Source organism: Leptodactylus fuscus, unplaced genomic scaffold, assembly GCF_031893055.1.
Source record: "Leptodactylus fuscus isolate aLepFus1 unplaced genomic scaffold, aLepFus1.hap2 HAP2_SCAFFOLD_102, whole genome shotgun sequence".
Classification (NCBI taxonomy): domain Eukaryota; kingdom Metazoa; phylum Chordata; class Amphibia; order Anura; family Leptodactylidae; genus Leptodactylus; species Leptodactylus fuscus.
This window is the reverse complement of record NW_027439836.1, coordinates 86,881-114,254: the sequence shown is the minus strand read 5'-3', so window position 1 is coordinate 114,254 and position 27,374 is coordinate 86,881. Positions and strand designations below refer to the sequence as shown.

The window sequence follows — 27,374 nt, the reverse complement described above, 5'->3', positions numbered from 1 at the left end:
ATGGTATCATATGTAGCGGTGGTGTGGTATCTAGTAGCAGTATGATCTATTTTGTAGTAGGGTATCGTATATAGCAGCAGTACGGTATCATATATAGCAGCAGTACGGTATCATATATAGCAGCAGTACGGTATCGTGTATAGCAGCAGTATGGTATCGTATATAGCAGCAGTATGGTATCGTATATAGCAGCAGTACGGTATCGTATATAGCAGCAGTATGGTATCGTATATAGCATCAGTACAGTATCGTATATAGCAGCAGTATGGTATCGTGTGTAGCAGCAGTATGGTATCGTATATAGCAGCAGTACGGTATCATATATAGCAGCAGTACGGTATCATATATAGCAGCAGTACGGTATCGTATGTAGCAGCAGTACGGTATCGTATGTAGCAGCAGTACGGTATCGTATGTAGCAGCAGTACGGTATCGTATGTAGCAGCAGTACGGTATCGTATGTAGCAGCAGTACGGTATCGTATATAGCAGCAGTACGGTATCGTATGTAGCAGCAGTACGGTATCGTATGTAGCAGCAGTACGGTATCGTATGTAGCAGCAGTACGGTATCGTATATAGCAGCAGTACGGTATCGTATGTAGCAGCAGTACGGTATCGTATGTAGCAGCAGTACGGTATCGTATATAGCAGCAGTACGGTATCGTATATGGCAGCAGTACGGTATCGTGTGTAGAAGCAGTACGGTATCGTATATAGCATCAGTACGGTATCGTATGTAGCAGCAGTACGGTATCGTATGTAGCAGCAGTACGGTATCGTATGTAGCAGCAGTACGGTATCGTATATAGCAGCAGTACGGTATCGTGTGTAGCAGCAGTACGGTATCGTATGTAGCAGCAGTACGGTATCGTATGTAGCAGCAGTACGGTATCGTATATAGCATCAGTACGGTATCGTATGTAGCAGCAGTACGGTATCGTATGTAGCAGCAGTACGGTATCGTGTGTAGCAGCAGTACGGTATCGTGTGTAGCAGCAGTACGGTATCGTGTGTAGAAGCAGTACGGTATCGTATATAGCATCAGTACGGTATCGTATGTAGCAGCAGTACGGTATCGTATGTAGCAGCAGTACGGTATCGTATGTAGCAGCAGTACGGTATCGTATATAGCAGCAGTACGGTATCGTGTGTAGCAGCAGTACGGTATCGTGTGTAGCAGCAGTACGGTATCATATGTAGCAGCAGTACGGTATCGTATATAGCAGCAGTACAATATCGTATATAGCAGCAGCACGGTATCGTATGTAGCAGCAGAACGGTATATGTAGAAGCAGTACGGTAACGTGTAGCAGCAGTACGGTATCATATGTAGAAGCAGTACGGTATCGTATATAGCAGCAGTACGGTATCATATGTAGAAGCAGTACGGTATCTTATATAGCAGCAGTACAGTAACATGTGTAGCAGCAGTATGGTATCGTATATGGCAGCTGTACAGTAACGTGTAGCAGCAGTACAGTATCGTATACAGCAGCAGTATGGTAACGTGTAGCAGCAGTACAGTATCATATGTAGAAGCAGTACGGTATCGTATATAGCAGCAGTACGGTATCATATATAGCAGCAGTACAGTAACATGTGTAGCAGCAGTACGGTATCGTATATGGCAGCTGTACAGTATACATGTGTAGCAGCAGTACGGTATGCTGTGAGGACTTACAGGGAATAAGCCGCCCTAGAAGCAGTGAGGAGTATACGGTGGAGCGTGCTGTGTGCTGTCACATGTAAATCCCGTACACCCGCCTCATGTACAACCATTTATTGACATAGAATAATACTCTGTTAGTAGATATTTGGTTAGGCTGTTATCATAAAGCTTTCATCCTGCCAGGACATGACGGAGAGGCCCCGGGACCCTGAACAGCATCAAGAGGAGAGGGGGAGGTTCTCATAATCCTGCCCCACACACCCCTCCTATCACCCTGCAGTGGGAGGAGCCAGTTACATCCCTCACCTTCCGCTCTTGTCACCCTGCAGTGGGAGGAGCCAGTTACATTCCTCACACACACCTCCTGTCACCCTGCAGTGGGAGGAGCCAGGTACATCCCTCACCTTCCCCTCATGTCGCCCTGCAGTGGGAGGAGCCAGTTAGATCCCTCACCTTCCTCTCCTGTCACCCTGCAGTGGGAGGAGCCAGTTAGATCCCTCACCTTCCTCTCCTGTCACCCTGCAGTGGGTGGAGCCAGTTACATCCCTCACCTCCCCATACTGTACATATTAGGATATAAATAATTGCCCTGCTTTAGTACATTCCCTATACCCTGGGCCCCGCAGACCTGTGGGCAGTTCATATGTGTTCTATCTGCCCCCTATCCCATTTGGGGTGGCAGGGGAAGGCCTAGGCACCTGGTCCTTCTTGCTCTTAGTGTTTTTCATCCTCCGTGTCTCCCATATGTCGCCCTCGATACCCTGAGGACAGAGGTTTCCCTTCTATGACCGGTGGTCAGGACAGACCCTGGACACGTCTCATTCACACACATTACATGTCACAAGCAGTAAGATCCCGGCATAACCCAATGTTGAGGGCCGACCCCTTCCCTCAGCAGATGAGTCCACGGTAGCCGCCATGCTGATATCAGACACCGTAGCCTCCTGCCTATTCTTCTTCTGCTGGTGGACTTGTTAGTAGACAGTTCACACTTGGCTTTGGAGCCAGTTACGGGGGTCCAGTTTGGTTTTCAGGCTCTTCAGGTTCTTGCGGGTGTGACGCCCCCTTTCGGAGTCGGGCGTGCTGCTGCCACTGCTGCTGCTGCTGCTGTTTCTTGTGTCAGGACCAGGACTTTTAGCCCTGGTTCTAGAAGGTCCGTGGACAGACGGACTCTCAGACAATTTCAGGCCGCGGCTCTTCAGGGACGTCAGTTTAGCGTCCAGGGAAAGCGTTCGAGGTCTGTGTTTGGAGGTCTGAGCTGGAGGACTGTCACATTCAGACGAGGAAGAACAAGAAGGATGTCCTGGGGAAGAGCTGTGGAAGAAAGATGTCCAAGGTGGTGGGTCAAGACCCCTCTGGAGCTCAAACTCCTTCATCCTCTGAGATAGGAGGTCGGGAATGGGGCCCAGGCCCTCAATAGCTGCGGAGCAGAGAAACTAGATTAGTCAATACACCAAGAAGGTGAAGAGACAGAGACCTACAGACCCCACCGAGGGACAAGACCACTAGATACAGACATCAGTATATATCCAGACTACAGACGACTAGGTGAGCCCCAAGAGGTTTCACTAATTGACAGTCTATGAGATACAGGAGCCATAACAGCCCCTGGGGCAAGAGGAGCAGATCCAGAGGACCCTGCCCATACCTTCACTTCTGACTAGGGGGAGGACATGGTCATACTAGGTCAACCACTACACCTAGCTGCACATTGAGCTCTAGTGAGATCTGCGAGGGGTCACATGTGCACAGGGTCACGTCTTACAAACCTTTCTGTGTAATAGGTGCACAGCAGTGATCGGATTTCAGCAGACACTGCATTATCCTGCAGCAGCAACCCCTCATCACTAGGGGCAGCAGAGAGAGCTGAGCGGAAGGAAGGGCATGGACCATGCAAGAGGAGAAGAGCAAGGACAGAGGAGCGAGGGCGCCATGCAAGGCATGCAGACACAAGAGAGAGAAAAAGAGAGTGTTACTATGAATGTAAGAGACAGACGAGTGTAAGGTTAAAGGTCGTGATCAAGGACACCGCAAGTGATCATCATCCATACCAGGGAAGTGACCGAGGACACCACATGTGATCATCATCCATACCAGGGAAGTGACCGAGGACACCACATGTGATCATTATCTACACCAGAGAAGTGACCGAGAACACCACATGTGATCATCATCCATACCAGAGAAGTGATCCAGGACATCACATGTGATCATCATCTACACTAGAGAAGTGATCGAGGACATCACATGTGATCATCATCTACACCAGAGAAGTGACCGAGGACACCACATGTGATCATCATCCATACCAGGGAAGTGACCGAGGACATCACATGTGATCATCATCTACACCAGGGAAGTGACCGAGGACACCACATGTGATCATCATCTACACCAGAGAAGTGATCGAGGACACCACATGTGATCATCATCTACACCAGAGAAGTGATCGAGGACATCACATGTGATCATCATCCATACCAGAGAAGTGACCGAGGACACCACATGTGATCATCATCTACACCAGAGAAGTGATCGAGGACACCACATGTGATCATCATCTACACCAGAGAAGTGATCGAGGACACCACATGTGATCATCATCTACACCAGAGAAGTGATCGAGGACACCACATGTGATCATCATCTGCACCAGAGAAGTGACCGAGGACACCACATGTGATCATCATCTACACCAGAGAAGTGATCGAGGACACCACATGTGATCATCATCTACACCAGAGAAGTGATCGAGGACACCACATGTGATCATCATCTGCACCAGAGAAGTGACCGAGGACACCACATGTGATCATCATCTACACCAGAGAAGTGATCGAGGACATCACATGTGATCATCATCCATACCAGAGAAGTGACCGAGGACACCACATGTGATCATCATCTACACCAGAGAAGTGATCGAGGACATCACATGTGATCATCATCCATACCAGGGAAGTGACCGAGGACACCACATGTGATTATCATCCATACCAGGGAAGTCACCGAGGACACCACATGTGATCATTATCTACACCAGAGAAGTGACCGAGAACACCACATGTGATCATCATCCATACCAGGGAAGTGACCGAGGACATCACATGTGATCATCATCTACACCAGGGAAGTGACCGAGGACACCACATGTGATCATCATCTACACCAGAGAAGTGACCGAGGACATCACATGTGATCATCATCCATACCATGGAAGTGATCGAGGACACCACATGTGATCATCATCTACACCAGAGAAGTGATCGAGGACATCACATGTGATCATCATCCATACCAGGGAAGTGACCGAGGACACCACATGTGATTATCATCCATACCAGGGAAGTCACCGAGGACACCACATGTGATCATTATCTACACCAGAGAAGTGACCGAGAACACCACATGTGATCATCATCCATACCAGGGAAGTGACCGAGGACATCACATGTGATCATCATCTACACCAGAGAAGTGACCGAGGACACCACATGTGATCATCATCCATACCAGGGAAGTGACCGAGGACATCACATGTGATCATCATCTACACCAGGGAAGTGACCGAGGACACCACATGTGATCATCATCTACACCAGAGAAGTGACCGAGGACACCACATGTGATCATCATCCATACCAGGGAAGTGACCGAGGACACCACATGTGATCATCATCTACACCAGAGAAGTGATCGAGGACATCACATGTGATCATCATCCATACCAGGGAAGTGATCGAGGACATCACATGTGATCATCATCTACACCAGAGAAGTGATCGAGGACATCACATGTGATCATCATCCATACCAGGGAAGTGACCGAGGACATCACATGTGATCATCATCTACACCAGGGAAGTGACCGAGGACACCACATGTGATCATCATCTACACCAGAGAAGTGACCGAGGACACCACATGTGATCATCATCCATACCAGGGAAGTGACCGAGGACACCACATGTGATCATCATCTACACCAGAGAAGTGATCGAGGACATCACATGTGATCATCATCCATACCAGGGAAGTGATCGAGGACATCACATGTGATCATCATCTACACCAGAGAAGTGATCGAGGACACCACATGTGATCATCATCCATACCAGGGAAGTGACCGAGGACACCACATGTGATCATCATCTACACCAGAGAAGTGATCGAGGACATCACATGTGATTATCATCCATACCATGGAAGTGATCGAGGACATCACATGTGATCATCATCTACACCAGAGAAGTGATCGAGGACACCACATGTGATTATCATCCATACCAGGGAAGTGACCGAGGACACCACATGTGATCATCATCTACACCAGGGAAGTGACCGAGGACACCACATGTGATCATTATCCATACCATGGAAGTGACCGAGGACACCACATGTGATCATCATCTACACCAGGGAAGTGACCGAGGACACCACATGTGATCATTATCCATACCATGGAAGTGATCGAGGACACCACATGTGATCATCATCCATACCATGGAAGTGACCGAGGACACCACATGTGATCATCATCTACACCAGGGAAGTGACCGAGGACACCACATATGATCATCATCTACACCAGAGAAGTGATCGAGGACATCACATGTGATCATCATCTACACCAGGGAAGTGACCGAGGACATCACATGTGATCATCATCCATACCATGGAAGTGACCGAGGACATCACATGTGATTATCATCCATACCAGGGAAGTGACCGAGGACACCACATGTGATCATCATCTACACCAGGGAAGTGACCGAGGACATCACATGTGATCATCATCCATACCATGGAAGTGACCGAGGACACCACATGTGATCATCATCTACACCAGGGAAGTGACCGAGGACATCACATGTGATCATCATCTACACCAGGGAAGTGATCGAGGACACCACATGTGATCATCATCCATACCATGGAAGTGATCGAGGACATCACATGTGATCATCATCTACACCAGGGAAGTGATCGAGGACACCACATGTGATCATCATCCATACCATGGAAGTGATCGAGGACATCACATGTGATCATCATCTACACCAGGGAAGTGATCGAGGACACCACATGTGATCATCATCTACACCAGAGAAGTGATCGAGGACACCACATGTGATCATCATCTACACCAGGGAAGTGACCGAGGACATCACATGTGATCATCATCCATACCAGGGAAGTGATCGAGGACACCACATGTGATCATCATCCATACCAGGGAAGTGATCGAGGACACCACATGTGATCATCATCTACACCAGAGAAGTGATCGAGGACATCACATGTGATCATCATCTGCACCAGAGAAGTGATCGAGGACACCACATGTGATCATCATCTACACCAGGGAAGTGACCGAGGACACCACATGTGATCATCATCTACACCAGGGAAGTGACCGAGGACACCACATGTGATCATCATCTACACCAGAGAAGTGACCGAGGACACCACATGTGATCATCATCCATACCAGGGAAGTGATCGAGGACACCACATGTGATCATCATCTACACCAGAGAAGTGATCGAGGACATCACATGTGATCATCATCTGCACCAGAGAAGTGATCGAGGACATCACATGTGATCATCATCTACACCAGGGAAGTGACCGAGGACACCACATGTGATCATCATCTACACCAGGGAAGTGACCGAGGACACCACATGTGATCATCATCTACACCAGAGAAGTGACCGAGGACACCACATGTGATCATCATCTACACCAGGGAAGTGATCGAGGACACCACATGTGATCATCATCTACACCAGAGAAATGATCCAGGACACCACATGTGATTATCATCTACACCAGGGAAGTGACCGAGGACATCACATGTGATCATCATCTACACCAGGGAAGTGATCGAGGACACCACATGTGATCATCATCCATACCATGGAAGTGATCGAGGACATCACATGTGATCATCATCTACACCAGGGAAGTGATCGAGGACACCACATGTGATCATCATCTACACCAGAGAAGTGATCGAGGACACCACATGTGATCATCATCTACACCAGGGAAGTGACCGAGGACATCACATGTGATCATCATCCATACCAGGGAAGTGATCGAGGACACCACATGTGATCATCATCCATACCATGGAAGTGACCGAGGACATCACATGTGATCATCATCTACACCAGTGAAGTGATCGAGGACACCACATGTGATCATCATCCATACCAGGGAAGTGATCGAGGACACCACATGTGATCATCATCTACACCAGAGAAGTGATCGAGGACATCACATGTGATCATCATCTGCACCAGAGAAGTGATCGAGGACATCACATGTGATCATCATCTACACCAGAGAAGTGATCCAGGACACCACATGTGATCATCATCTACACCAGGGAAGTGACCGAGGACACCACATGTGATCATCATCTACACCAGAGAAGTGACCGAGGACACCACATGTGATCATCATCTACACCAGGGAAGTGATCGAGGACACCACATGTGATCATCATCTACACCAGAGAAGTGACCGAGGACACCACATGTGATCATTATCTACACCAGGGAAGTGACCGAGGACACCACATGTGATCATCATCTACACCAGGGAAGTGATCGAGGACACCACATGTGATCATTATCTACACCAGAGAAGTGATCGAGGACACCACATGTGATCATCATCTACACCAGAGAAATGATTCAGGACACCACATGTGATCATCATCTACACCAGAGAAATGATCCAGGACACCACATGTGATCATCATCTGCACCAGAGAAGTGACCGAGGACACCACATGTGATCATCATCTACACCAGGGAAGTGACCGAGGACATCACATGTGATCAGAACTTAGTACAGTTGCTCACCCATTTCATGATAGAGAGAGCCTTGCTTGGCGAGAGCTGCTGCGGGCCTCTTAGGTGGTGGAGTTTCTATTTTCATTAAGTCATCACAGCATTGCTTCCACTGACCTGCAGAAGACGATAAGCTGATGAGGAGACATGACAGTGGTCAGGAGGAAGCAGGCAAGGAGAAGAGGTAGCCAGGCTTGAAACATCACTGTCTGTGTCCAATACATACTCATGTCATAGAAGTGCTGCCAGAAGGCCTCCATCCAGCGACGCAGATCTTCTCGACTCTCGGCTTTGGCGGTGTGAGTCACTTCTTCACAGCCGTAGCGGTTGGTGATGGACAAGGTGTGCACCAGGCACTGACCTTCACGATCTGAACACCGGATCCTGGTCTCCTGAGGGTGGATATCAGAAAGACATCATACAGAAGCCCCCAACCATGTAATATCACACATCATACAGATTCATCTCCCCATGTAATACAGTGGCTGATACTGTGTAATATCACACATGTAATACAAACTCTCCTCCCTCTGTAATATCACACATGTAATACAGACATGATTCATGTAATATCACACATGTAATACAGACATGATTCATGTAATATCACACATGTAATACAGACATGATTCATGTAATATCACACATGTAATACAGACATTATTCATGTAATATCACACATGTAATACAGACATTATTCATGTAATATCACACATGTAATACAGACATTATTCATGTAATATCACACACGTAATACAGACATTATTCATGTAATATCACACACGTAATACAGACATGATTCATGTAATATCACACATGTAATACAGACATTATTCATGTAATATCATACATGTAATACAAACATTATTCATGTAATATCACACGTGTAATACAGACATTATTCATGTAATATCACACGTCATACAGACATTATTCATGTAATATCACACATGTAATACACATGTTCCCCATGTAATACAGAGGCTCCTACTGTGTAATATCAAACATGTAATACAAACTCTTCTCCCTCTGTAATATCATACATGTAATACAGACATTATTCGTGTAATATCACACATGTCATACAAACTCTCCTCCCTCTGTAATATCATACATGTAATACAGACATTATTTGGGTAATATCATACATGTAATACACACTCTCCTCACCATGTAATATCATACATGTAATACACACTCTCCTCACCATGTAATATCATACATGTAATCCAGATGTTCCACATGTAATATCACACATGTAATACACTCTCCCTGTGTAATATCACACATGTAAATACAGATGCTGCTTTGCTCCCATGTAATAACACACATATAATACAGACGCTCCTCCCCCTGTAATATCACACATTTAATATAGACACTCCTCCCCATGTTATAACACACATGTAATACAGATGTTATCCATGTAATAACACACATGTAATACAGATGCTCCTCCCCATGTAATGTTTTCACTGAAATGGAAAGACGGCGCTCTCAGGTCACAACAGGATTTTTTTCTCAGTATAATACGTACTCTATCCTCCTGGTGCATTATGCACCATAGAAAGGGATGTTGTCATTATGTTTCTTCAGTATGGTGCCACAACTATGTAATGAAGATGTTACATCTCTTGGTCATGTCACGTTTTATCTATGTCACTAAAAATTATGATTTATTTACTTATTTACCTTAACCTGTTTGAACTATTTTGACTACAATCAGCCAACTTTGTCTGCTTTTGTTCCTGTTTCACTTGCAACTTATCGCATGTATCACAGATGTTGCTTAATTAATTAACTTCCTGTCTATGTGCAGATGGGAGGGGCCTGGATTTTATGTGTGTCTCTTTTATTTTTATATAAGATTGCAGCATATTACAGCTCTGTATGCCATGAGTAAGGGTCTATCCCGAAACGCGTAGGCTTCTGCTACTCCTATTGCTGCACACAGATTTTTTAATGTAGCAACTACAAGTCAATAAAAGTTAAGTTTTATTTTATACGGATACCTGACTGCAGTGCTGGATTTTCTTCAAATTTGCTTCCATTTGACCTCATCTCAGCCGAGAGAGATTTCCTGGCACCGGTCTTGAGGTTCCACGATTTACAGCAACCAGCAAACGGACAGAGTGAGTGCACAAGGTTTTTTACCTATTTTTGAATTGTATGTCACTTTGGAAGAGGGCTGTAGCTATTTTTCTAGTTTTGGACACAACAGGATTTTATTGAATAAGACAATGATGCACAACGCTAAAAAAGCGCGTATGATGATACAATATGTATACATCTTCCGGACTGACCGAGCTTTGTGTGAACTTACGCACTTGAGACTGCGCGATTTTTTAGCGTTGTGCATCATTGTCTTATTCAATAAAATCCTGTTGTGACCTGAGAGCGCTATCTTCCCTGGCCGTGGCCGGTGTCCATCAGACGTGCTGCCTCCTCCACCTGACGGTAAACCCCAAACGTAGTTGTGAGCGATTGTCACAACCTCATCAGGTGAGAGGCCATTTGGTCTTTTTAAATGACATCTTCTGGTTATTTCCACCCATATGTATCAGACATTCTACACTATATAGTGTGCTCGGTGTCTCTTTTGTTTTTTATCCTCCCCGTGTAATGTCACACATGTAATACAGACTCTGCTCCTCCCCATGTAATATCACATATGTAATACCAATACTGTTACCTTATTAACAGAGACAGTCAGTTCTGGTTCTGTCTCAGACCTTGGAGGACATTGTCCTGTGTAGCAGAGCAGACGACATCCACGTAACACACAGAACATTCGCTTCCAGCTCTTCTGTCCCCGGGCCTGTGAATGTAGACATGTTATATGTAGCTCTCAGGTCACGTCATACAGCCATGTAGCAGGATATTCCATATTACCTGGATGTGCAGAACTCCAGACATCATGTCCTGATTCATGCAGTCTGGCTGTGCAGTAAGGCGACAACACACGCTTCCATATAATGGCAGCCAGCAGGAGCTCTCATCTGTAAGGACATCAGCCGGAACTCAACCAAAGAGGTCCACATGTACCCACCCAGTCTGGAAGGAGGACCCTTACACAAGGGTTTGCTATGGGGTCACCCAACTCGCCCCTTCTGATTAGGCCCTCCATTCCCCAGTCAAAAAACCTCCAGGGTTCCCCTCCTTGAAGACTACATGAAGTGGGGACACAGAACTCAGGTTCTTGGATGGAGAAGGACTGATCTCCCAAATCATTATAAGCCCACCGTACAGACATTGTGCAACATCTGATGATCCAGACTAGGAGGCACAACCTCCAGACATCCCCAACAGATTGGGGGGGGGGGGGGGGGGATAAAGAGATCTAGAATATCACCACCAGCCCAGGGATCGCACCCTAGACACCAAGCCTTAGAGACCTCCTACAGACTCCACCTCATGGGGCCTTGTTCCTTACCAGAGCTGCTGATGGTGAGATCGTGAGTCCTGAAGCCATCTTGTACGTGTGCCAAGGTCAGCTTGGTATGGGCTAAGAGTTGAAATTTGGGCCCCCTGAAATACAAGAGAGACCCAATATAATCCAAACCTGGAGCCTGGACAGAGGGGTTCTTATAGGACAGGTCCTTCTATATATGCAGGACTCACGGGAAGCTGGGAGGTGGTAGCAGAATGGGGCTCCCTCCTCCATTACTGCCGGCCCCATCCATGGCAGCTCGTAACCTGCGGCCAGAAGATCTCCCCAGTGAACTGCTCAGTCTGGTGGACAATCTTCTCGGTGTCCCAGAGAGCGAGAAGTCTTCATCCACGGCACAGCTGTAGAGCTGTAGGCTGAGCTCAAACCCGGGGTCCACGTCGGAGCTGGAGAGGACACAACAGGTTAGTTGACAATGACTAGTGGGGGGGGGGGGGGGGCACCATGTCAGTAGGTTCTTGTGGATAAGGCCGTCATAGTGGAGAGATCAGGAAGAAGACACTCACAAGACGATGGCATTCTCAAAGCAGATATCTGTGGAGGTCCGATCCACAAAGACCATCTCAGTGTCGTAAACCTCTCCGCGGATCTGCAGGGCGCAAAACACTGCACATCGATGGAGCTCTGCAATACAAGCAAGTGAAAGATGAAGCAGAGGAAGTATGTGAACCCCTCTAAGTCACCGGAACGTAGGTAAAGACTCCACCATATCTGGTTATCTCAAAAAAATAGGAGAAAAGTCCCCGAGTATTATCATACAAACTAGCCGGCGTCATTAAGGGGAGCTCCGGCCATGTCCCGGCTCCACTGCTGAGGATGCCATACTGCCCCCTGCTGGCCTCAGTAGCAGCTGACTGGCATTGTGCTGGAAGGTAAACTAGATGCTCCTAGGCATTTTTCAGAAATCTCAAGTTGGGCTCCTCATAGACATTGACGTCCCCCATGAGACTACTGTGGCCCGGTCACAAGCCTCAGTGCTGAGCTGGGACCATGAAACTGAGGAGGCCGTGAGACAATGGTGGTGCCCTGGAATGAAGACCAGATGGAGCCCTGGAATTAGGACTGGTGAGTGCGGCCCCTCCGGGTATAAAGGAGTACTCACCGCCTTTATTCCTAAAATATTCACTGTCCTTCCACATCAGCGGGATCCGCAGGTCTGAGGGGAACAAGAAGAACATACAATGTCTGAAAAGTATAATGAACAACTAGAAGGAAGGTGGGTACTGAACCTGCTGAGTTATATGGGGGGTGATACACCTGACAGTGATCCCGAGAGGACTGACTGTTGGCGGACACCTGCTAGGGGCATGTCACCCATGTTGCAGAGTTAGGCTTAGTTCACACAGAGTTTTTTGGTCCGGGTTTTGAAGCCGTATCCGCCTCAAAACGATGACCAAAAAGATGGCTCCCATTGAAATTAATGGGATCCGCCTCAGGTTCCGATCCAAAAAACTCTGTGTGAACTAAGCCTTATAGGGATGTGATATGTCACACCTGACAGAGTTTTGGTGGGGACTGGTTGTTGGGATGTACCCAGTAAGGGCGTCTATGACCCAATTTGTGAGTCACAGAAGCAACTGTGGCTGAAAGTCAAAGCTTGCCTTTGGTCTGTCTATGCAGTACCACCATGGAGGTCACCTTTGTACAGTGCACACTGTTTCACTGATACCGCAGCCCTTAAACCTGTATTCTTCTCCAGTATTTTGAGGGTCCACAGTTTTGTGTTTATTTGGTATACGATTCGATGAAGTCTCCTCTGTCACTTTCGTCAAGCTTTGACTTTTGGCCACAGCAGCTTGTGTCAATCTTTACATACTGAGATGTCATCACAGAACCAGTAGATCTCAACAGTCCCATCAACTTGCCAAGTACCAAGCACACAGCAACAATCCGTACTTCGAGGAACCTGTTAGGTCTGAATATTACAGCCCTACAACTCAGAAACTTTGGTCACAGATGCCCCAACCAGGCATACCCCAAGAATCAGTCCACTATGGAACCTGCTAGATCTGACACCCCTAGAATAGTACAGCAAATATAAAGGTTATCAGCAATGATATAAGTGACATTAATGAGAAAAAAGGGCATTACCAGTGTCAGAAAGGGTTAAATTTGGGTATGTAAAACTAGCATGCTCATATTATTGCCCCAGATACAGCCCCTGCTCATCTATTACCCCAGACAGTATTAGACATGCGTACCTGACAACGACAGTTTTCCTTTGCAAGGTAGACGCTCATCCACACTGCCCCCATCTGAAGGTCTGGAAAACAAAGGTATTGCACCATATAATACACATTACCAAATGTACAGTCACCGCCATATAATACTGAGGTGCAGGGGTAACACAGATCACGTCTCTTCTAACACTTTATGCGCCCACACCTATAGCATACATGTATCTCACATCTAGGTCATGTGATGTCCCATCATACCTGCGTGTACTGTGCTGGAGAACCTGCTCCTCCTTGCGGTGCTGTAGTTCGGACATGTAGGTCATGATACGACTATTACACACCAACAGACTCTTTGCTGCCTCCAGGGCCTGTTCCTTCTGAGTACACGCTCCCAGAAGCTTCACCGCTCCCTCCCGTATTCGCACCTCATGGTCTATACGCTTTTGGATGTCTGTGTCCTGCAAGAAAATATGGAAATCTCAGAAATCCACCTGGCGTCAGGTCAAGAAATACCCATGGTGTCAGGTCAAGAAATACTCATGGTGTCTAGTCAAGAAATACTCATGGTGTCTAGTCAAGAAATACTCATGGTGTCAGGTCAAGAAATACTCATGGTGTCTAGTCAAGAAATACTCATGGTGTCAGGTCAAGAAATACTCATGGTGTCTGGTCAAGAAATACTCATGGCATCTGGTCAAGAAATACCAATGGCATCTGGTCAAGACATACCAATGGCGTCTGATCAAGAAATACCCATGGTGTCAGGTCAAGACATACCAATGGCGTCTGGTCAAGAAATACCCATGGTGTCTGGTCAAGAAATACCCATGGTGTCTGGTCAAGACATACCAATGGCATCTGGTCAAGAAATACCCATGGTGTCAGGTCAAGAAATACCCATGGTGTCAGGTCAAGAAATACCCATGTGTCAGGTCAAGAAATACTCATGGTGTCTGGTCAAGACATACCAATGGCGCCTGGCCAAGACATATCCATGGCGTCAGGTCAAGAAATACCCATGTGTCAGGTCAAGAAATACCCATGGTGTCTGGTCAAGACATATCCATGGTGTCAGGCCAAGAAATACCCATGGTGTCAGGTCAAGAAATACCCATGGTGTCAGGTCAAGAAATACGCATGGTGTCTGATCAAGAAATATCCATGGTGTCTGGTCAAGAAATACCCATGGTGTCAGGCCAAGAAATACCCATGGTGTCAGGTCAAGAAATACCCATGGTGTCAGGTCAAGAAATACGTATGGTGTCAGGCCAAGAAATATCCATGGTGTCTGGTCAAGAAATACCCATGGTGTCAGGCCAAGAAATACCCATGGCGTCAGGCAAGAAATACCCATGGTGTCTGATCAAGAAATACCCTTAGTGTCTGGTCAAGAAATACCCATGGTGTCTGGTCAAGACATACCAATGGCGTCTGGTCAAGGAATACCCATGGTGTCAGGCCAAGACATACCAATGGCGTCTGGTCAAGACATACCAATGGTGTCAGGTCAAGAAATACTCATGGAGTCAGTCCAAGAAATACCCATGGAGTCAGGCCAAGAAATAACCATGGAGTCAGGCCAAGAAATAACCATGGAGTCAGGCCAAGAAATACTCATGGAGTCAGTCCAAGAAATACCCATGGAGTCAGGCCAAGAAATAACCATGGAGTCAGGCCAAGAAATACCAATGGTGTCAGACCAAGAAATAACCATGGCATCAGGCTGGGAACATCAAACATACAGTGGGGCAAAAAAGTATTTAGTCAGTCACCAATAGTGTAAGTTCCACCACTTAAAAAGATGAGAGGTGTCTGTAATTTACATCATAGGTAGACCTCAACTATGAGAGACAAAATGAGAAAACAAATCCAGAAAATCACATTGTCTGATTTTGTAAGAATTTATTTGCAAATTATGGTGGAAAATAAGTATTTGGTCAGTAACAAAATTTCATCTCAATACTTTGTTCTCTCTCCTTTGTTGGCAATGACAGAGGTCAAACGTTTTCTGTAAGTCTTCACAAGGTTGGCACACACTGTTGTTGGTATGTCGGCCCATTCCTCCATGCAGATCTCCTCTAGAGCAGTGATGTTTTGGGGCTGTCGCTTGGCAACACGGACTTTCAACTCCCTCCAAAGGTTTTCTATAGGGTTGAGATCTGGAGACTGGCTAGGCCACTCCAGGACCTTGAAATGCTTCTTACAAAGCCACTCCTTCGTTGCCCTGGCGGTGTGCTTTGGATCATTGTCATGTTGAAAGACCCAGCCACGTTTCATCTTCAATGCCCTTGCTGATGGAAGGAGGTTTGCACTCAAAATCTCACGATACATGGCCCCATTCATTCTTTCATGTACTCGGATCAGTCGCCCTGGCCCCTTTGCAGAGAAACAGCCCCAAACCATGATGTTTCCACCCCCATGCTTTACAGTAGGTATGGTGTTTGATGGATGCAACTCAGTATTCTTTTTCCTCCAAACACGAAAAGTTGTGTTTCTACCAAACAGTTCCAGTTTGGTTTCATCAGACCATAGGACATTCTCCCAATACTCTTCTGGATCATCCAAATGCTCTCTAGCAAACTTCAGACGGGCCCGGACATGTACTGGCTTAAGCAGTGGGACACGTCTGGCACTGCAGGATCTGAGTCCCTGGTGGCGTAATGTGTTACTGATGGTAGGCTTTGTAACATTGGTCCCAGCTCTCTGCAGTTCATTCACTAGGTCCCTCCGCGTGGTTCTGGGATTTTTTCTCACCGTTCTTGTAATCATTTTGACCCCACGGGGTGAGATTTTGCGTGGAGCCCCAGATCGAGGGAGATTATCAGTGGTCTTGTATGTCTTCCATTTTCTAATTATTGCTCCCACAGTTGATTTCTTCAATCCAAGCTGGTTGCCTATTGCAGATTCAGTCTTCCCAGCCTGGTGCAGGGCTACAATTTTGTTTCTGGTGTCCTTCGACAGCTCTTTGGTCTTCACCATAGTGGAGTTTGGAGTCTGACTGTTTGAGGGTGTGCACAGGTGTCTTTTTTATACTGATAACAAGTTTAAACAGGTGCCATTACTACAGGTAATGAGTGGAGGAAAGAGGAGACTCTTAAAGAAGAAGTTACAGGTCTGTGAGAGCCAGAAATCTTGATTGTTTGTAGGTGACCAAATACTTATTTTCCACCATAATTTGAAAAAAAATTCTTACAAAATCAGACTGTCACGGAGCAAAGGTATACGTCTTCCTCCGGATGGTCTTTTGAATCAACACGGACGCAAGAGGTCGGGAGACAACAGCAATTTATTCTAATCCACAAAGTTAGTAGCCGGCGGCGGTCACATCAACCGTAATAACAATAAGTCCACAGAAGTCACAATCCAATGATAGCTTTGGCTCCTTGGTCCTGTAACTAAATCCTGGCTCTCTGCAGAGCTGTGCACAGGCCAGCTAACACATACCAACTGCTAGCTATATACTATATACTAAGACTGTTACACCTATATCTGTGGGTGGGAAGGGCTGAGTCACAGATCCTTCCCCCCTCACCTATACCAAGGAGAGCAGACTCCCTGTCTCCTGTGGACAATGCACCGTCCAACATCTTCTTGGAGACACCGATCAGATTATCTCCACCCATTGTCCTCACTAGTTAGAGGTATTTGCATACAATGTGCTAACACACTAGACCCCAATCAGCCAACTACACATTGATGTATACAACAGGTTAGAGAATACATTCCACATGAAATATATATTACACATTGCCTATAGTATAGACTCTAACCATCCCGTGACAACCCCTCCCCCTCTCAAAACATGTGCATGACACAATTGGCCTACACAGGTAAATTGGGGAATGCACATCAGTCTCTATAGCTCATATGTCTTCCTGCCGGGATAACCCATCTGCGTTCTGGTGCTGGTTCCCTTGGCGGTACTGAATGGTAAAGTTGTAGGGTTGAAGGGCTGGCATCTGGCAGAAAATCCGGTGGATCCCTGAGCTTGGCTTCGGGTCACTGCTCCCACAAAGTGGCACTGTAGATTTCCAACATCGTTGCCTAACAGAACATCAGCCGGCAGCCCGCTCATCACACCAATTGTGCATCGTTTTGGTCCATAACCATAGTCGAGTTCCACGGTAGCTTTAGGAATACGTCTCCGAGTACCTCCTGCCAACTCGATAGAAAGGCCAGGGCCCTCCTCTAGGGCCTCGGGTCGAACCACTCGGGGGTCCACTACCGTTAGGAAAGCTCCCGAGTCCCGGAATCCAACAACTGTTCGGCCATCCAGTAGGACCTCCTGCAAGTGCTTCCGCTGAAGGTTTGCGGGATGTGTGGCGGAGGGCTGAATCCCATAGACCCCTGGAGGTGGAACAGATGGGTCATTCATGGAGTCATCTGGAAATGGGGCCAAACTTTCAGTCCTAGGGGTGGTTCCCAGGTAGTGAATAGGCCGGGATGCCACGGTGGCCCGTGCCCCCATGTTAACAGGGCAACTAGCTTGCAAATGTCCAGGCCGCCCGCACCCAAAACATCTGCGCTCTAGCATTCTTCCAGTAGGTCGTTGTCTAGGGACAGGGTTGTTCATAGCTGGAGGCCGATGGGCTGGGGCAAGGGTAGAGGGGAAATTGTAATCCTGAGGCCGGGCACGAAAGGTGGGTGGCTGGTTGAAGGGTGTCTGGCGGACTGTGGTAGTTTTCCGCTCCTCTGCAAACAACCTCTTCCACTGCGGCTTGATGGTCAGGCCCTCATCTGCAAGAGAAGCAGCTTGCTCAACTGTGGCTGGGTTCCGTTCCAGCACCCACTCACGGATCTCAGCGGGGCACTGGGAAAAGAACTGTTCCTTAATTATGACTTGGAGGATCTTATCGACTGTGACAGCCTCCTCTCCTTCTAGCCAGCGCTTGCATGCTTGCTTCAACTTGTGGGCGAACATGTGGAAGGAGCTTCCCCCATTGTAAGACAAAGAGCGGAACTGAACTCGGTAGGTCTCTGGAGTGACTGCATAATACTTCTGCACCGCTCTTTTAATGGCCTCATAGTCCCGCTGATCACTAGGGTCCATGGCTCTGAGAGCTTCCGCAGCCCCATCCCGTAGGTGCCCCACCAGATACCGGACCCAATCCTTCTCTGGGACTTCCATCAGGTGGCACTGGTGTTCGAAGTCCTGAAAATATCCATCAACATCCCCAGCCGCTTCATCAAAGATCTTGAAGTGTTTATGGGAGACATATGGTGGTTCTCTCACTGTTGGGCTGGGGGTCGACGTTTGATTATAATTCCGCGTAGTTATCTCAGCCATTCGCATTTCATGCGCCATTCTTTCCTTTTCATGCGCCATTCTCTGTTCCTCCTTCTCCGTTTCCTGAGCCCTCTGTAATGCTCTACTCCTTTGCTCTGCAGTTGCTTCTAGCCCCAGCACTGCCAATTCCTCCTCATACAAAACAACCCATCTGCTCTTTTGGGTCTGTACCTGCCACTCCCGTATCTCTACGGTCTCCTGGGGGCAGCCCTCCTCATGGTCGCTTTGCAGGGTCATCTCCTCCAGTGCCTCGATCAGTTGATCTTTCGTTCTTCCCTGGTAACTCAGGTTTAGTTCCCGGGCCCTTACTTGTAGACTTGCCATAGTCCAGTTCCTGTATTCTGAGGTTGTGGCTCCATTAATCGCTGAGCTGTTGTAGTCCATCTCGCTGTCCGCTGTTGATCCCACCGCTGCCAACCAGTTGTCACGGAGCAAAGGTATACGTCTTCCTCCGGATGGTCTTTTGAATCAACACGGACGCAAGAGGTCGGAAGACAACAGCAATTTATTGTAATCCACAAAGTTAGTAGCCGGCAGCGGTCACATCAACCGTAATAACAATAAGTCCACAGAAGTCACAATCCAATGATAGCTTTGGTTCCTTGGTCCTGTAACTAAATCCTGGCTCTCTGCAGAGCTGTGCACAGGCCGGCTAACACATACCAACTGCTAGCTATATACTATATACTAAGACTGTTACACCTATATCTGTGGGTGGGAAGGGCTGAGTCACAGATCCTTCCCCCCTCACCTATACCAAGGAGAGCAGACTCCCTGTCTACTATGGACAATGCACCGTCCAACATCTTCTTGGAGACACCGATCAGATTATCTCCACCCATTGTCCTCACTAGTTAGAGGTATTTGCATACAATGTGCTAACACACTAGACCCCAATCAGCCAACTACACATTGATGTATACAACAGGTTAGAGAATACATTCCACATGAAATATATATTACACATTGCCTATAGTATAGACTCTAACCATCCCGTGACACAGACAATGTGATTTTCTGGATTTGTTTTCTCATTTTGTCTCTCATAGTTGAGGTCTACCTATGATGTAAATTACAGACGCCTCTCATCTTTTTAAGTGGTGGAACTTGCACTGTTGGTGACTGACTAAATACTTTTTTTCCCCACTGTATAACTAGCACACCAGTCTTTTGTAGATCATCATAACAATCATGCATGCGTTCCCGGCTCATCATCTTCATCAGTCTTCCGGTCTCTTGGACTTCTTATTAACCTCTGCGGCACTTCTAAATGTCCCCCTAAACCCCAATTGACCCCATTTCTATAAGGCTTCTGACACCAGCAAGTGTCTAAGTCTTCAGCCATCATGTGTCTCCACTTACACTCCAAGCATCTCCAGCCACCTCCTGCCACCCTGCAAGGTTTCCATACGTCCTCCATGAACTGCCCCTCAAAATGTCTTATGACAAAGATCTCTTGATAAAACCTGAACATCTAGTGGTATCAAAGACCTGACCATGGTTCTCCAGCCTTCTCCATGCCATGTCCTCCTGCTCCATACTTACTGTTCTGTGTTCTTCTCTCTCCATGACTTGTTTATACACTTGTGGTTGTCAAATGGTATCAGGTGTGATGAATGTCCGTAACTACACCAGTGGATTATAAGACCATGGATACAGATGGTTGTGTTCTACTCTAATTGCTTAATAGGAAGCTGTAGCCTACTTGCCTACAGGCGGCTGTGACCTACGTACTTACTGGCGGATGTATCCTATGTGCCTACAAGCGGCTGTGACCTACGTACGTACTGGCGGATGTATCCTATGTGCCTACAAGCGGCTGTGACCTACGTACTTACTGGCGGATGTATCCTATGTGCCTACAAGCGGCTGTGACCTACGTACTTACTGGCAGATGTATCCTATGTGCCTACAAGCGGCTGCAGCCTACGTACGTACTGGCGGATGTATCCTATGTGCCTACAAGCGGCTGTGACCTACGTACTTACTGGAGGATGTATCCTATGTGCCTACAAGCGGCTGTGACGTACGTACTTACTGGCGGATGTATCCTATGTGCCTACAAGCAGCTGTGACCTACGTACTTACTGGAGGATGTATCCTATGTGCCTGCAAGCGGCTGTGACCTACGTACTTACTGGCGGATGTATCCTATGTGCCTACAAGCGGCTGTGACCTACGTACTTACTGGCGGATGTATCCTATGTGCCTACAAGCGGCTGTGACCTACGTACGTACTGGCGGATGTATCCTATGTGCCTACAAGCAGCTGTGACCTACGTACTTACTGGAGGATGTATCCTATGTGCCTACAAGCGGCTGTGACCTACGTACTTACTGGCGGATGTATCCTATGTGCCTACAAGCGGCTGTGACCTATGTACTTACTGGCGGATGTATCCTATGTGCCTACAAGCGGCTGTGACCTACGTACGTACTGGCGGATGTATCCTATGTGCCTACAAGCGGCTGTAACCTACGTACTTACTGGAGGATGTATCCTATGTGCCTACAAGCAGCTGTGACCTACGTACTTACTGGAGGATGTATCCTATGTGCCTACAAGCGGCTGTGACCTACGTACGTACTGGCGGATGTATCCTATGTGCCTACAAGCGGCTGCGACCTACGTACTTACTGGCGGATGTATCCTATGTGCCTACAAGCGGCTGTGACCTATGTACTTACTGGCGGATGTATCCTATGTGCCTACAAGCGGCTGCGACCTACGTACTTACTGGCGGATGTATCCTATGTGCCTACAAGCGGCTGTGACCTACGTATGTACTGGCGGATGTATCCTATGTGCCTACAAGCGGCTGCGGCCTACGTACTTACTGGCGGATGTATCCTATGTGCCTACAAGCGGCTGCGACCTACGTATGTACTGGCGGATGTATCCTATGTGCCTACAAGCGGCTGCGACCTACGTACTTACTGGCGGATGTATCCTATGTGCCTACAAGCGGCTGTGACCTACGTACTTACTGGCGGATGTATCCTATGTGCCTACAAGCGGCTGTGACCTACGTACTTACTGGCGGATGTATCCTATGTGCCTACAAGCGGCTGTGACCTACGTACTTACTGGAGGATGTATCCTATGTGCCTACAAGCGGCTGTGACCTACGTACTTACTGGCGGATGTATCCTATGTGCCTACAAGCGGCTGCGACCTACGTACTTACTGGCGGATGTATCCTATGTGCCTACAAGCGGCTGCAGCCTACGTACTTACTGGCGGATGTATCCTATGTGCCGACAAGCGGCTGTGACCTACGTACTTACTGGCGGATGTATCCTATGTGCCTACAAGCGGCTGTGACCTACGTACTTACTGGCGGATGTATCCTATGTGTAGCAACTATAACTGTAGCACTTATGCGTGTATATGTGTGTAGTAAGTGTAGCTGGAAGTGTACATCTAGGAGTGTGTATGTATGTGTGTACTATGTGTGTATATAAGTGTGCAGTATGTGTGCAGATGTAGGTTTATGAGGAGTGTGTATATAAGGGTCTACTATGTGTGCAGATGTAGGTGTACGTGTATATGCAGTGTGTAGTATGTGTGAAGATATAGGTGTACGTGTATGCAGGCCGTGGTCCCAGCAGCTGCAGTGGATGGAGGAGTGTAAGGAGGGAGGGGGCACAGGCTGTAAATGGTCAGTGCAGAGAGGAAGGAGGAGGCTGTAAGTGGACAGATAGGAAGTGGAGGGGGGGGCTGGCCATAAATGTACAAGCTAAAAATATAAATGGAGGCGGAGGACCCCCAGCAGCTGACAGCGACCCCCACCATCAATACCAGCAACACACAACATAGTATATATACTGTACACACGCTACGTAGTATATATACTGCACACAAACTACATAGTATAGAGACAGAACAGACCACCCTACAATGACAGGTCACTCAGAGACACAGCAGACCACCCTATGGATGGAAATCCTGGCTGATCCATGCCTGATTCATCTTCACAAAATTGAGTCTCTACAAATTTTGGGTGGACAGGTGAGTTCTCCTTGGGGTAACTATGACCCTTGCCGTAATAAACACCCGCTCTGATGTCACACTACTGGACGGGCAGGACAGCTTTCCCAGGGCAAACTCCAGTTGTGCCCACTATTCCAGTTGTGCTGCCCAGAACTCCAGCGGATCTTCCACAATGGGTGGCAGGGTGCACTCTAAGTATGCCACCACCCGCTTGGTCAAGTACTGCTCTGTCTCTAGCTGCTGATGAGCAAATTCTTCACTATGCGGATGAAGAAAGATTCTCATCAGAGACTCTGGGCTCAGGCTGCTGCTGATGGAGCCCAAACTGCTCCTGCCACCCCCACCCCCTCCCACAGATGCCAAGCCAGTGCAAGTTGAGCACTCAGGGCTTCCTTGGTAGGATATGCGAGAGGATGGACGATGTTACAGATAGGCAGCGGCCAGCTTGCTACATAGGATGTCTCTATAGTCGTTCAGTTTGTCCCCCCTTTCAGTGGGGATAAAAAAGGCCCCCATCTTTCCCCGGTAGCGAGGGTCTAACATGATGGAGAGCCAGTAGTCATCCCAATTGTGATCGGCTACTTCATCATCCACTAATCTCTGCAGATCACTGTTGTCATCCTCAACGTTCTCTAAGCCAGTAGCCTGACCGCTCGCAACACCATCTCCCACATCACTCTCCTCATCACTACCACCAGAGGAAGCGGCAGATGTCTCCTCCAGATCTTGGCTGGGCACTAGCTGCTGACTGTCCTGTAGTAGGTCCTCACTGTATAGTTGATCTGAGACCACAGCATAGAGTAATTCTCTAGCTGAGGGAACATAAATGTCAGGACACCTGAGGGCACAGGGCCTGCCCCCGGGCCATGCCATCTAAGGGTTGTGCCTGATGAACCCACTGACTCTTGGCTGGGGGTGTCTGATGTGACTTGGGATGGAGTGGATGACTGAGTCCTCCAGTCTACAATTTTTGAGTCGCTGGTCAACACGCGACTTGACACTGGGAGCTCAGGCCTCTGTGAGTGACCCCTGCTGCCAAGGCCCCTTACTCTGCTGCGACCTGTGCCTGCACCAGAAACATTTAGGCCTATGGCCCTCCCCCGTGCATGGCCTGTCCCCTCTCTGTCTGACATACTGAGAAATGGCCTGTAATTGTATACTCGGAACACAATGGCTAATAAGTCCCTAATTTCTTTCCCCCTATTGAACGCCTTTAAAAAGACGTGAGAACAGCTGAGTGCAGAGATTAGTGGATGATAAATCACTGTGTTATTCCTGTACAAGGCTTGTTGTGTTGCACCTTGTACACACAGGTGAGTAATGAGTAGCAGTATAGCGGCAGTGAGCGCCACAATGTGTAGTGAGTTTCTTTCTGGTAACGACGCTGCGACTTCCCCAAATTCTTCTTTGATTTTCCTCTTTATATTTTCCCTTCACTAGCAATCCCGAACTTCTATCTGTTTTCTCTCCCTGTCCCAATTGATGTCTTTCCCTGCAGTAAGCGTTATGTGAAATGACTGAACCTAAAATGGCTGCTGGTTTTTATAGGGCTGTGACATCACCGGGGCAGCTGATTGGCTGCACGCTTGGCATTGTAGGTGATCCCGCATTTCCAGCCCCTTGTCCTAACATGTGCAGCAGCCATTTTATTAAAAAATGTGATTCGATGCATCGAAGCGTGAAGAAACCCGGATTCTTGGCGAATCGAAGATTTCCTGAAATTTTGATCAAATTCCACTTCTGCAGAATCGATTTGCTCATCTCTAGGCATAACCTTGACTTAATGTTCTCCAAGGTTTCTCTGGTAACACATACACTGCCATCAGTAGTCAACCTCATTCCTCTATCAGCCACAACCCCATCTGACAATGTTCTCCAAGGCTTCTCATGTACTACATATCCATTATCAGTCATGACATTATCTCACCGTCTTCTCCAAGGCTTTTCCTGTACTAACCATCCAACCTATGTCATAACCACATCCCATCATCTCTTCCAAGACTTCTGAACTTTACGTCCATTGTGAGTCCTAACATCTATCCATCTCTTCTACAACTTCTCCTGTACTAAGTGCCCATCAGTCATTACCTCATCTGACCATCTTCTCCGGCTCTTCCTCCATTATTCAGTCCTAACCTTGTCCAACCCTTCTTCCCAATGCTTTATCTATTCAGGTGTCTTCATCGGTCATAGCCTCATCTCACTGTGCTTTGTCAGGCTACTTCTGTACTGCACCACCACCAGTTATAAACTAATCTCACCAGCTTCTCCAAGATCTCTCCTGACCTACAAAGAATTCCATCATCAGTCATGAGTCTATTATACTGTACAATCTCCTTCAAGGATTCTTCTATGTTGCACCTCCACACCTCCATCATCAGTCACAATCTCATTCTCTCATCTCTTCAAAGACTTTTCTGGGACTACACTTCAAACATCAGTCATAACTTCATCTGAACATGTCCAAGACTTCCACTGTACAACCTAGTCTCACCTTCTTCTCCAAGGCTCAATCATCAGACACATCTTAACCAGATCATGATTTTCAGAGGTTTCTAATCTATTACATGTCCATCAGCTATAACTTCATTCTACCATCTCTTTGAAGTCTTCTTCTGTGCTACATATCCAACATCAGTCATAAATTAATTTCCACAATTTCTCCAAGGCTTGACTGTGTCGGAACCTTCATCACCAGTTATAACCTCATCTAGGGCTGGCGATTGTCCCAAATCACAATTAATTGAACATTTCACCTCGATGACAATTAAGGAAGGATTCTTTTCAGACGCTCCTGGTTTTACATGCCACAATCCTTATTTATATGCCACTGACTTTTGGTTTTGGTTACTCACATAGCAATGCTGATTGGATAGCGTACACTCAGTGACAAATCCATTGGCCAATGGCAGCGTGAGACAGGATGGCATGGGTGAAAAATAATGGAAATAATCAATATGGTCCACAGAAATTAATTGAGCCGACTTATGATTTTGGTTATTTTCCAGCCCTCTCTTCTCCAAGACTTCTCCTTATACTACATGTCCATCATCCGTTATAACTGTATCTGACCATATTCTCCAAGACTTCTCCCTTTACATGCATCATCAGTCACAACCTCATCTTACTATCTTCTACAAGTCTTCTCCCTGTCCATCATCTAGTCATACCCTCATCTGATGATCTCCAGGGCTTCTCCAGCTACACCTCCATCATCTAGTCATACTCTCATCTGATGATCTCCAGGGCTTCTCCTGCTACACCTCCATCAGCAGTCATACCCTCATCTGATGATCTCCAGGGCTTCTCCAGCTACACCTCCATCACCAGTCATACCCTCATCTGATGATCTCCAGGGCTTCTCCTGCTACACCTCCATCAGCAGTCACACCCTCATCTGATGATCTCCAGGGCTTCTCCAGCTACACCTCTATCATCCGTCATACCTTCATCTGATGATCTCCAGGGCTTCTCCAGCTACACCTCCATCATCTAGTCATACTCTCATCTGATGATCTCCAGGGCTTCTCCAGCTACACCTCCATCATCTAGTCATACTCTCATCTGATGATCTCCAGGGCTTCTCCAGCTACACCTCCATCACCAGTCATACCCTCATCTGATGATCTCCATGGCATCTCCAGCTACACCTCCATCATCAGTCATACCCTCATCTGATGATCTCCAGGGCTTCTCCAGCTACACCTCCATCATCAGTCATACCCTCATCTGATGATCTCCATGGCATCTCCAGCTACACCTCCATCATCAGTCATACCCTCATCTGATGATCTCCAGGGCTTCTCCAGCTACACCTCCATCATCTAGTCATACTCTCATCTGATGATCTCCATGGCATCTCCTGCTACACCTCCATCAGCAGTCATACCCTCATCTGATGATCTCCATGGCATCTCCAGCTACACCTCCAT

General features: G+C 47.3%; 1 protein-coding gene across 6 annotated transcripts in view; it reads right to left on the bottom strand.

The window, feature by feature from the left end:
* Nucleotides 1-1,776: 1,776 nt before the first annotated feature.
* The window catches only part of RTKN (rhotekin), a 61,107-nt gene continuing 35,509 nt past the window's right edge, over nucleotides 1,777-27,374 (bottom strand). For 3 of the 6 annotated variants that reach the window (XM_075261270.1, XM_075261272.1, XM_075261276.1), the window contains 11 exons: nucleotides 14,420-14,619; nucleotides 14,186-14,247; nucleotides 13,087-13,140; nucleotides 12,491-12,608; nucleotides 12,158-12,370; nucleotides 11,970-12,064; nucleotides 11,429-11,535; nucleotides 11,229-11,354; nucleotides 8,763-8,928; nucleotides 8,549-8,653; nucleotides 1,777-3,090 (listed from right to left, as the gene is read on the bottom strand). In XM_075261270.1, the coding sequence (XP_075117371.1) occupies nucleotides 2,657-3,090; nucleotides 8,549-8,653; nucleotides 8,763-8,928; nucleotides 11,229-11,354; nucleotides 11,429-11,535; nucleotides 11,970-12,064; nucleotides 12,158-12,370; nucleotides 12,491-12,608; nucleotides 13,087-13,140; nucleotides 14,186-14,247; nucleotides 14,420-14,619 (1,680 nt within the window). In that variant the 3' untranslated portion in view covers nucleotides 1,777-2,656. Of the gene's footprint in view, nucleotides 3,091-3,439; nucleotides 3,537-8,548; nucleotides 8,654-8,762; nucleotides 8,929-11,228; nucleotides 11,355-11,428; nucleotides 11,536-11,969; nucleotides 12,065-12,157; nucleotides 12,371-12,490; nucleotides 12,609-13,086; nucleotides 13,141-14,185; nucleotides 14,248-14,419; nucleotides 14,620-20,993; nucleotides 22,061-27,374 lie in introns of those variants that run through there. The other 3 variants (XM_075261275.1, XM_075261274.1, XM_075261271.1) reach the window with 2 other exon arrangements.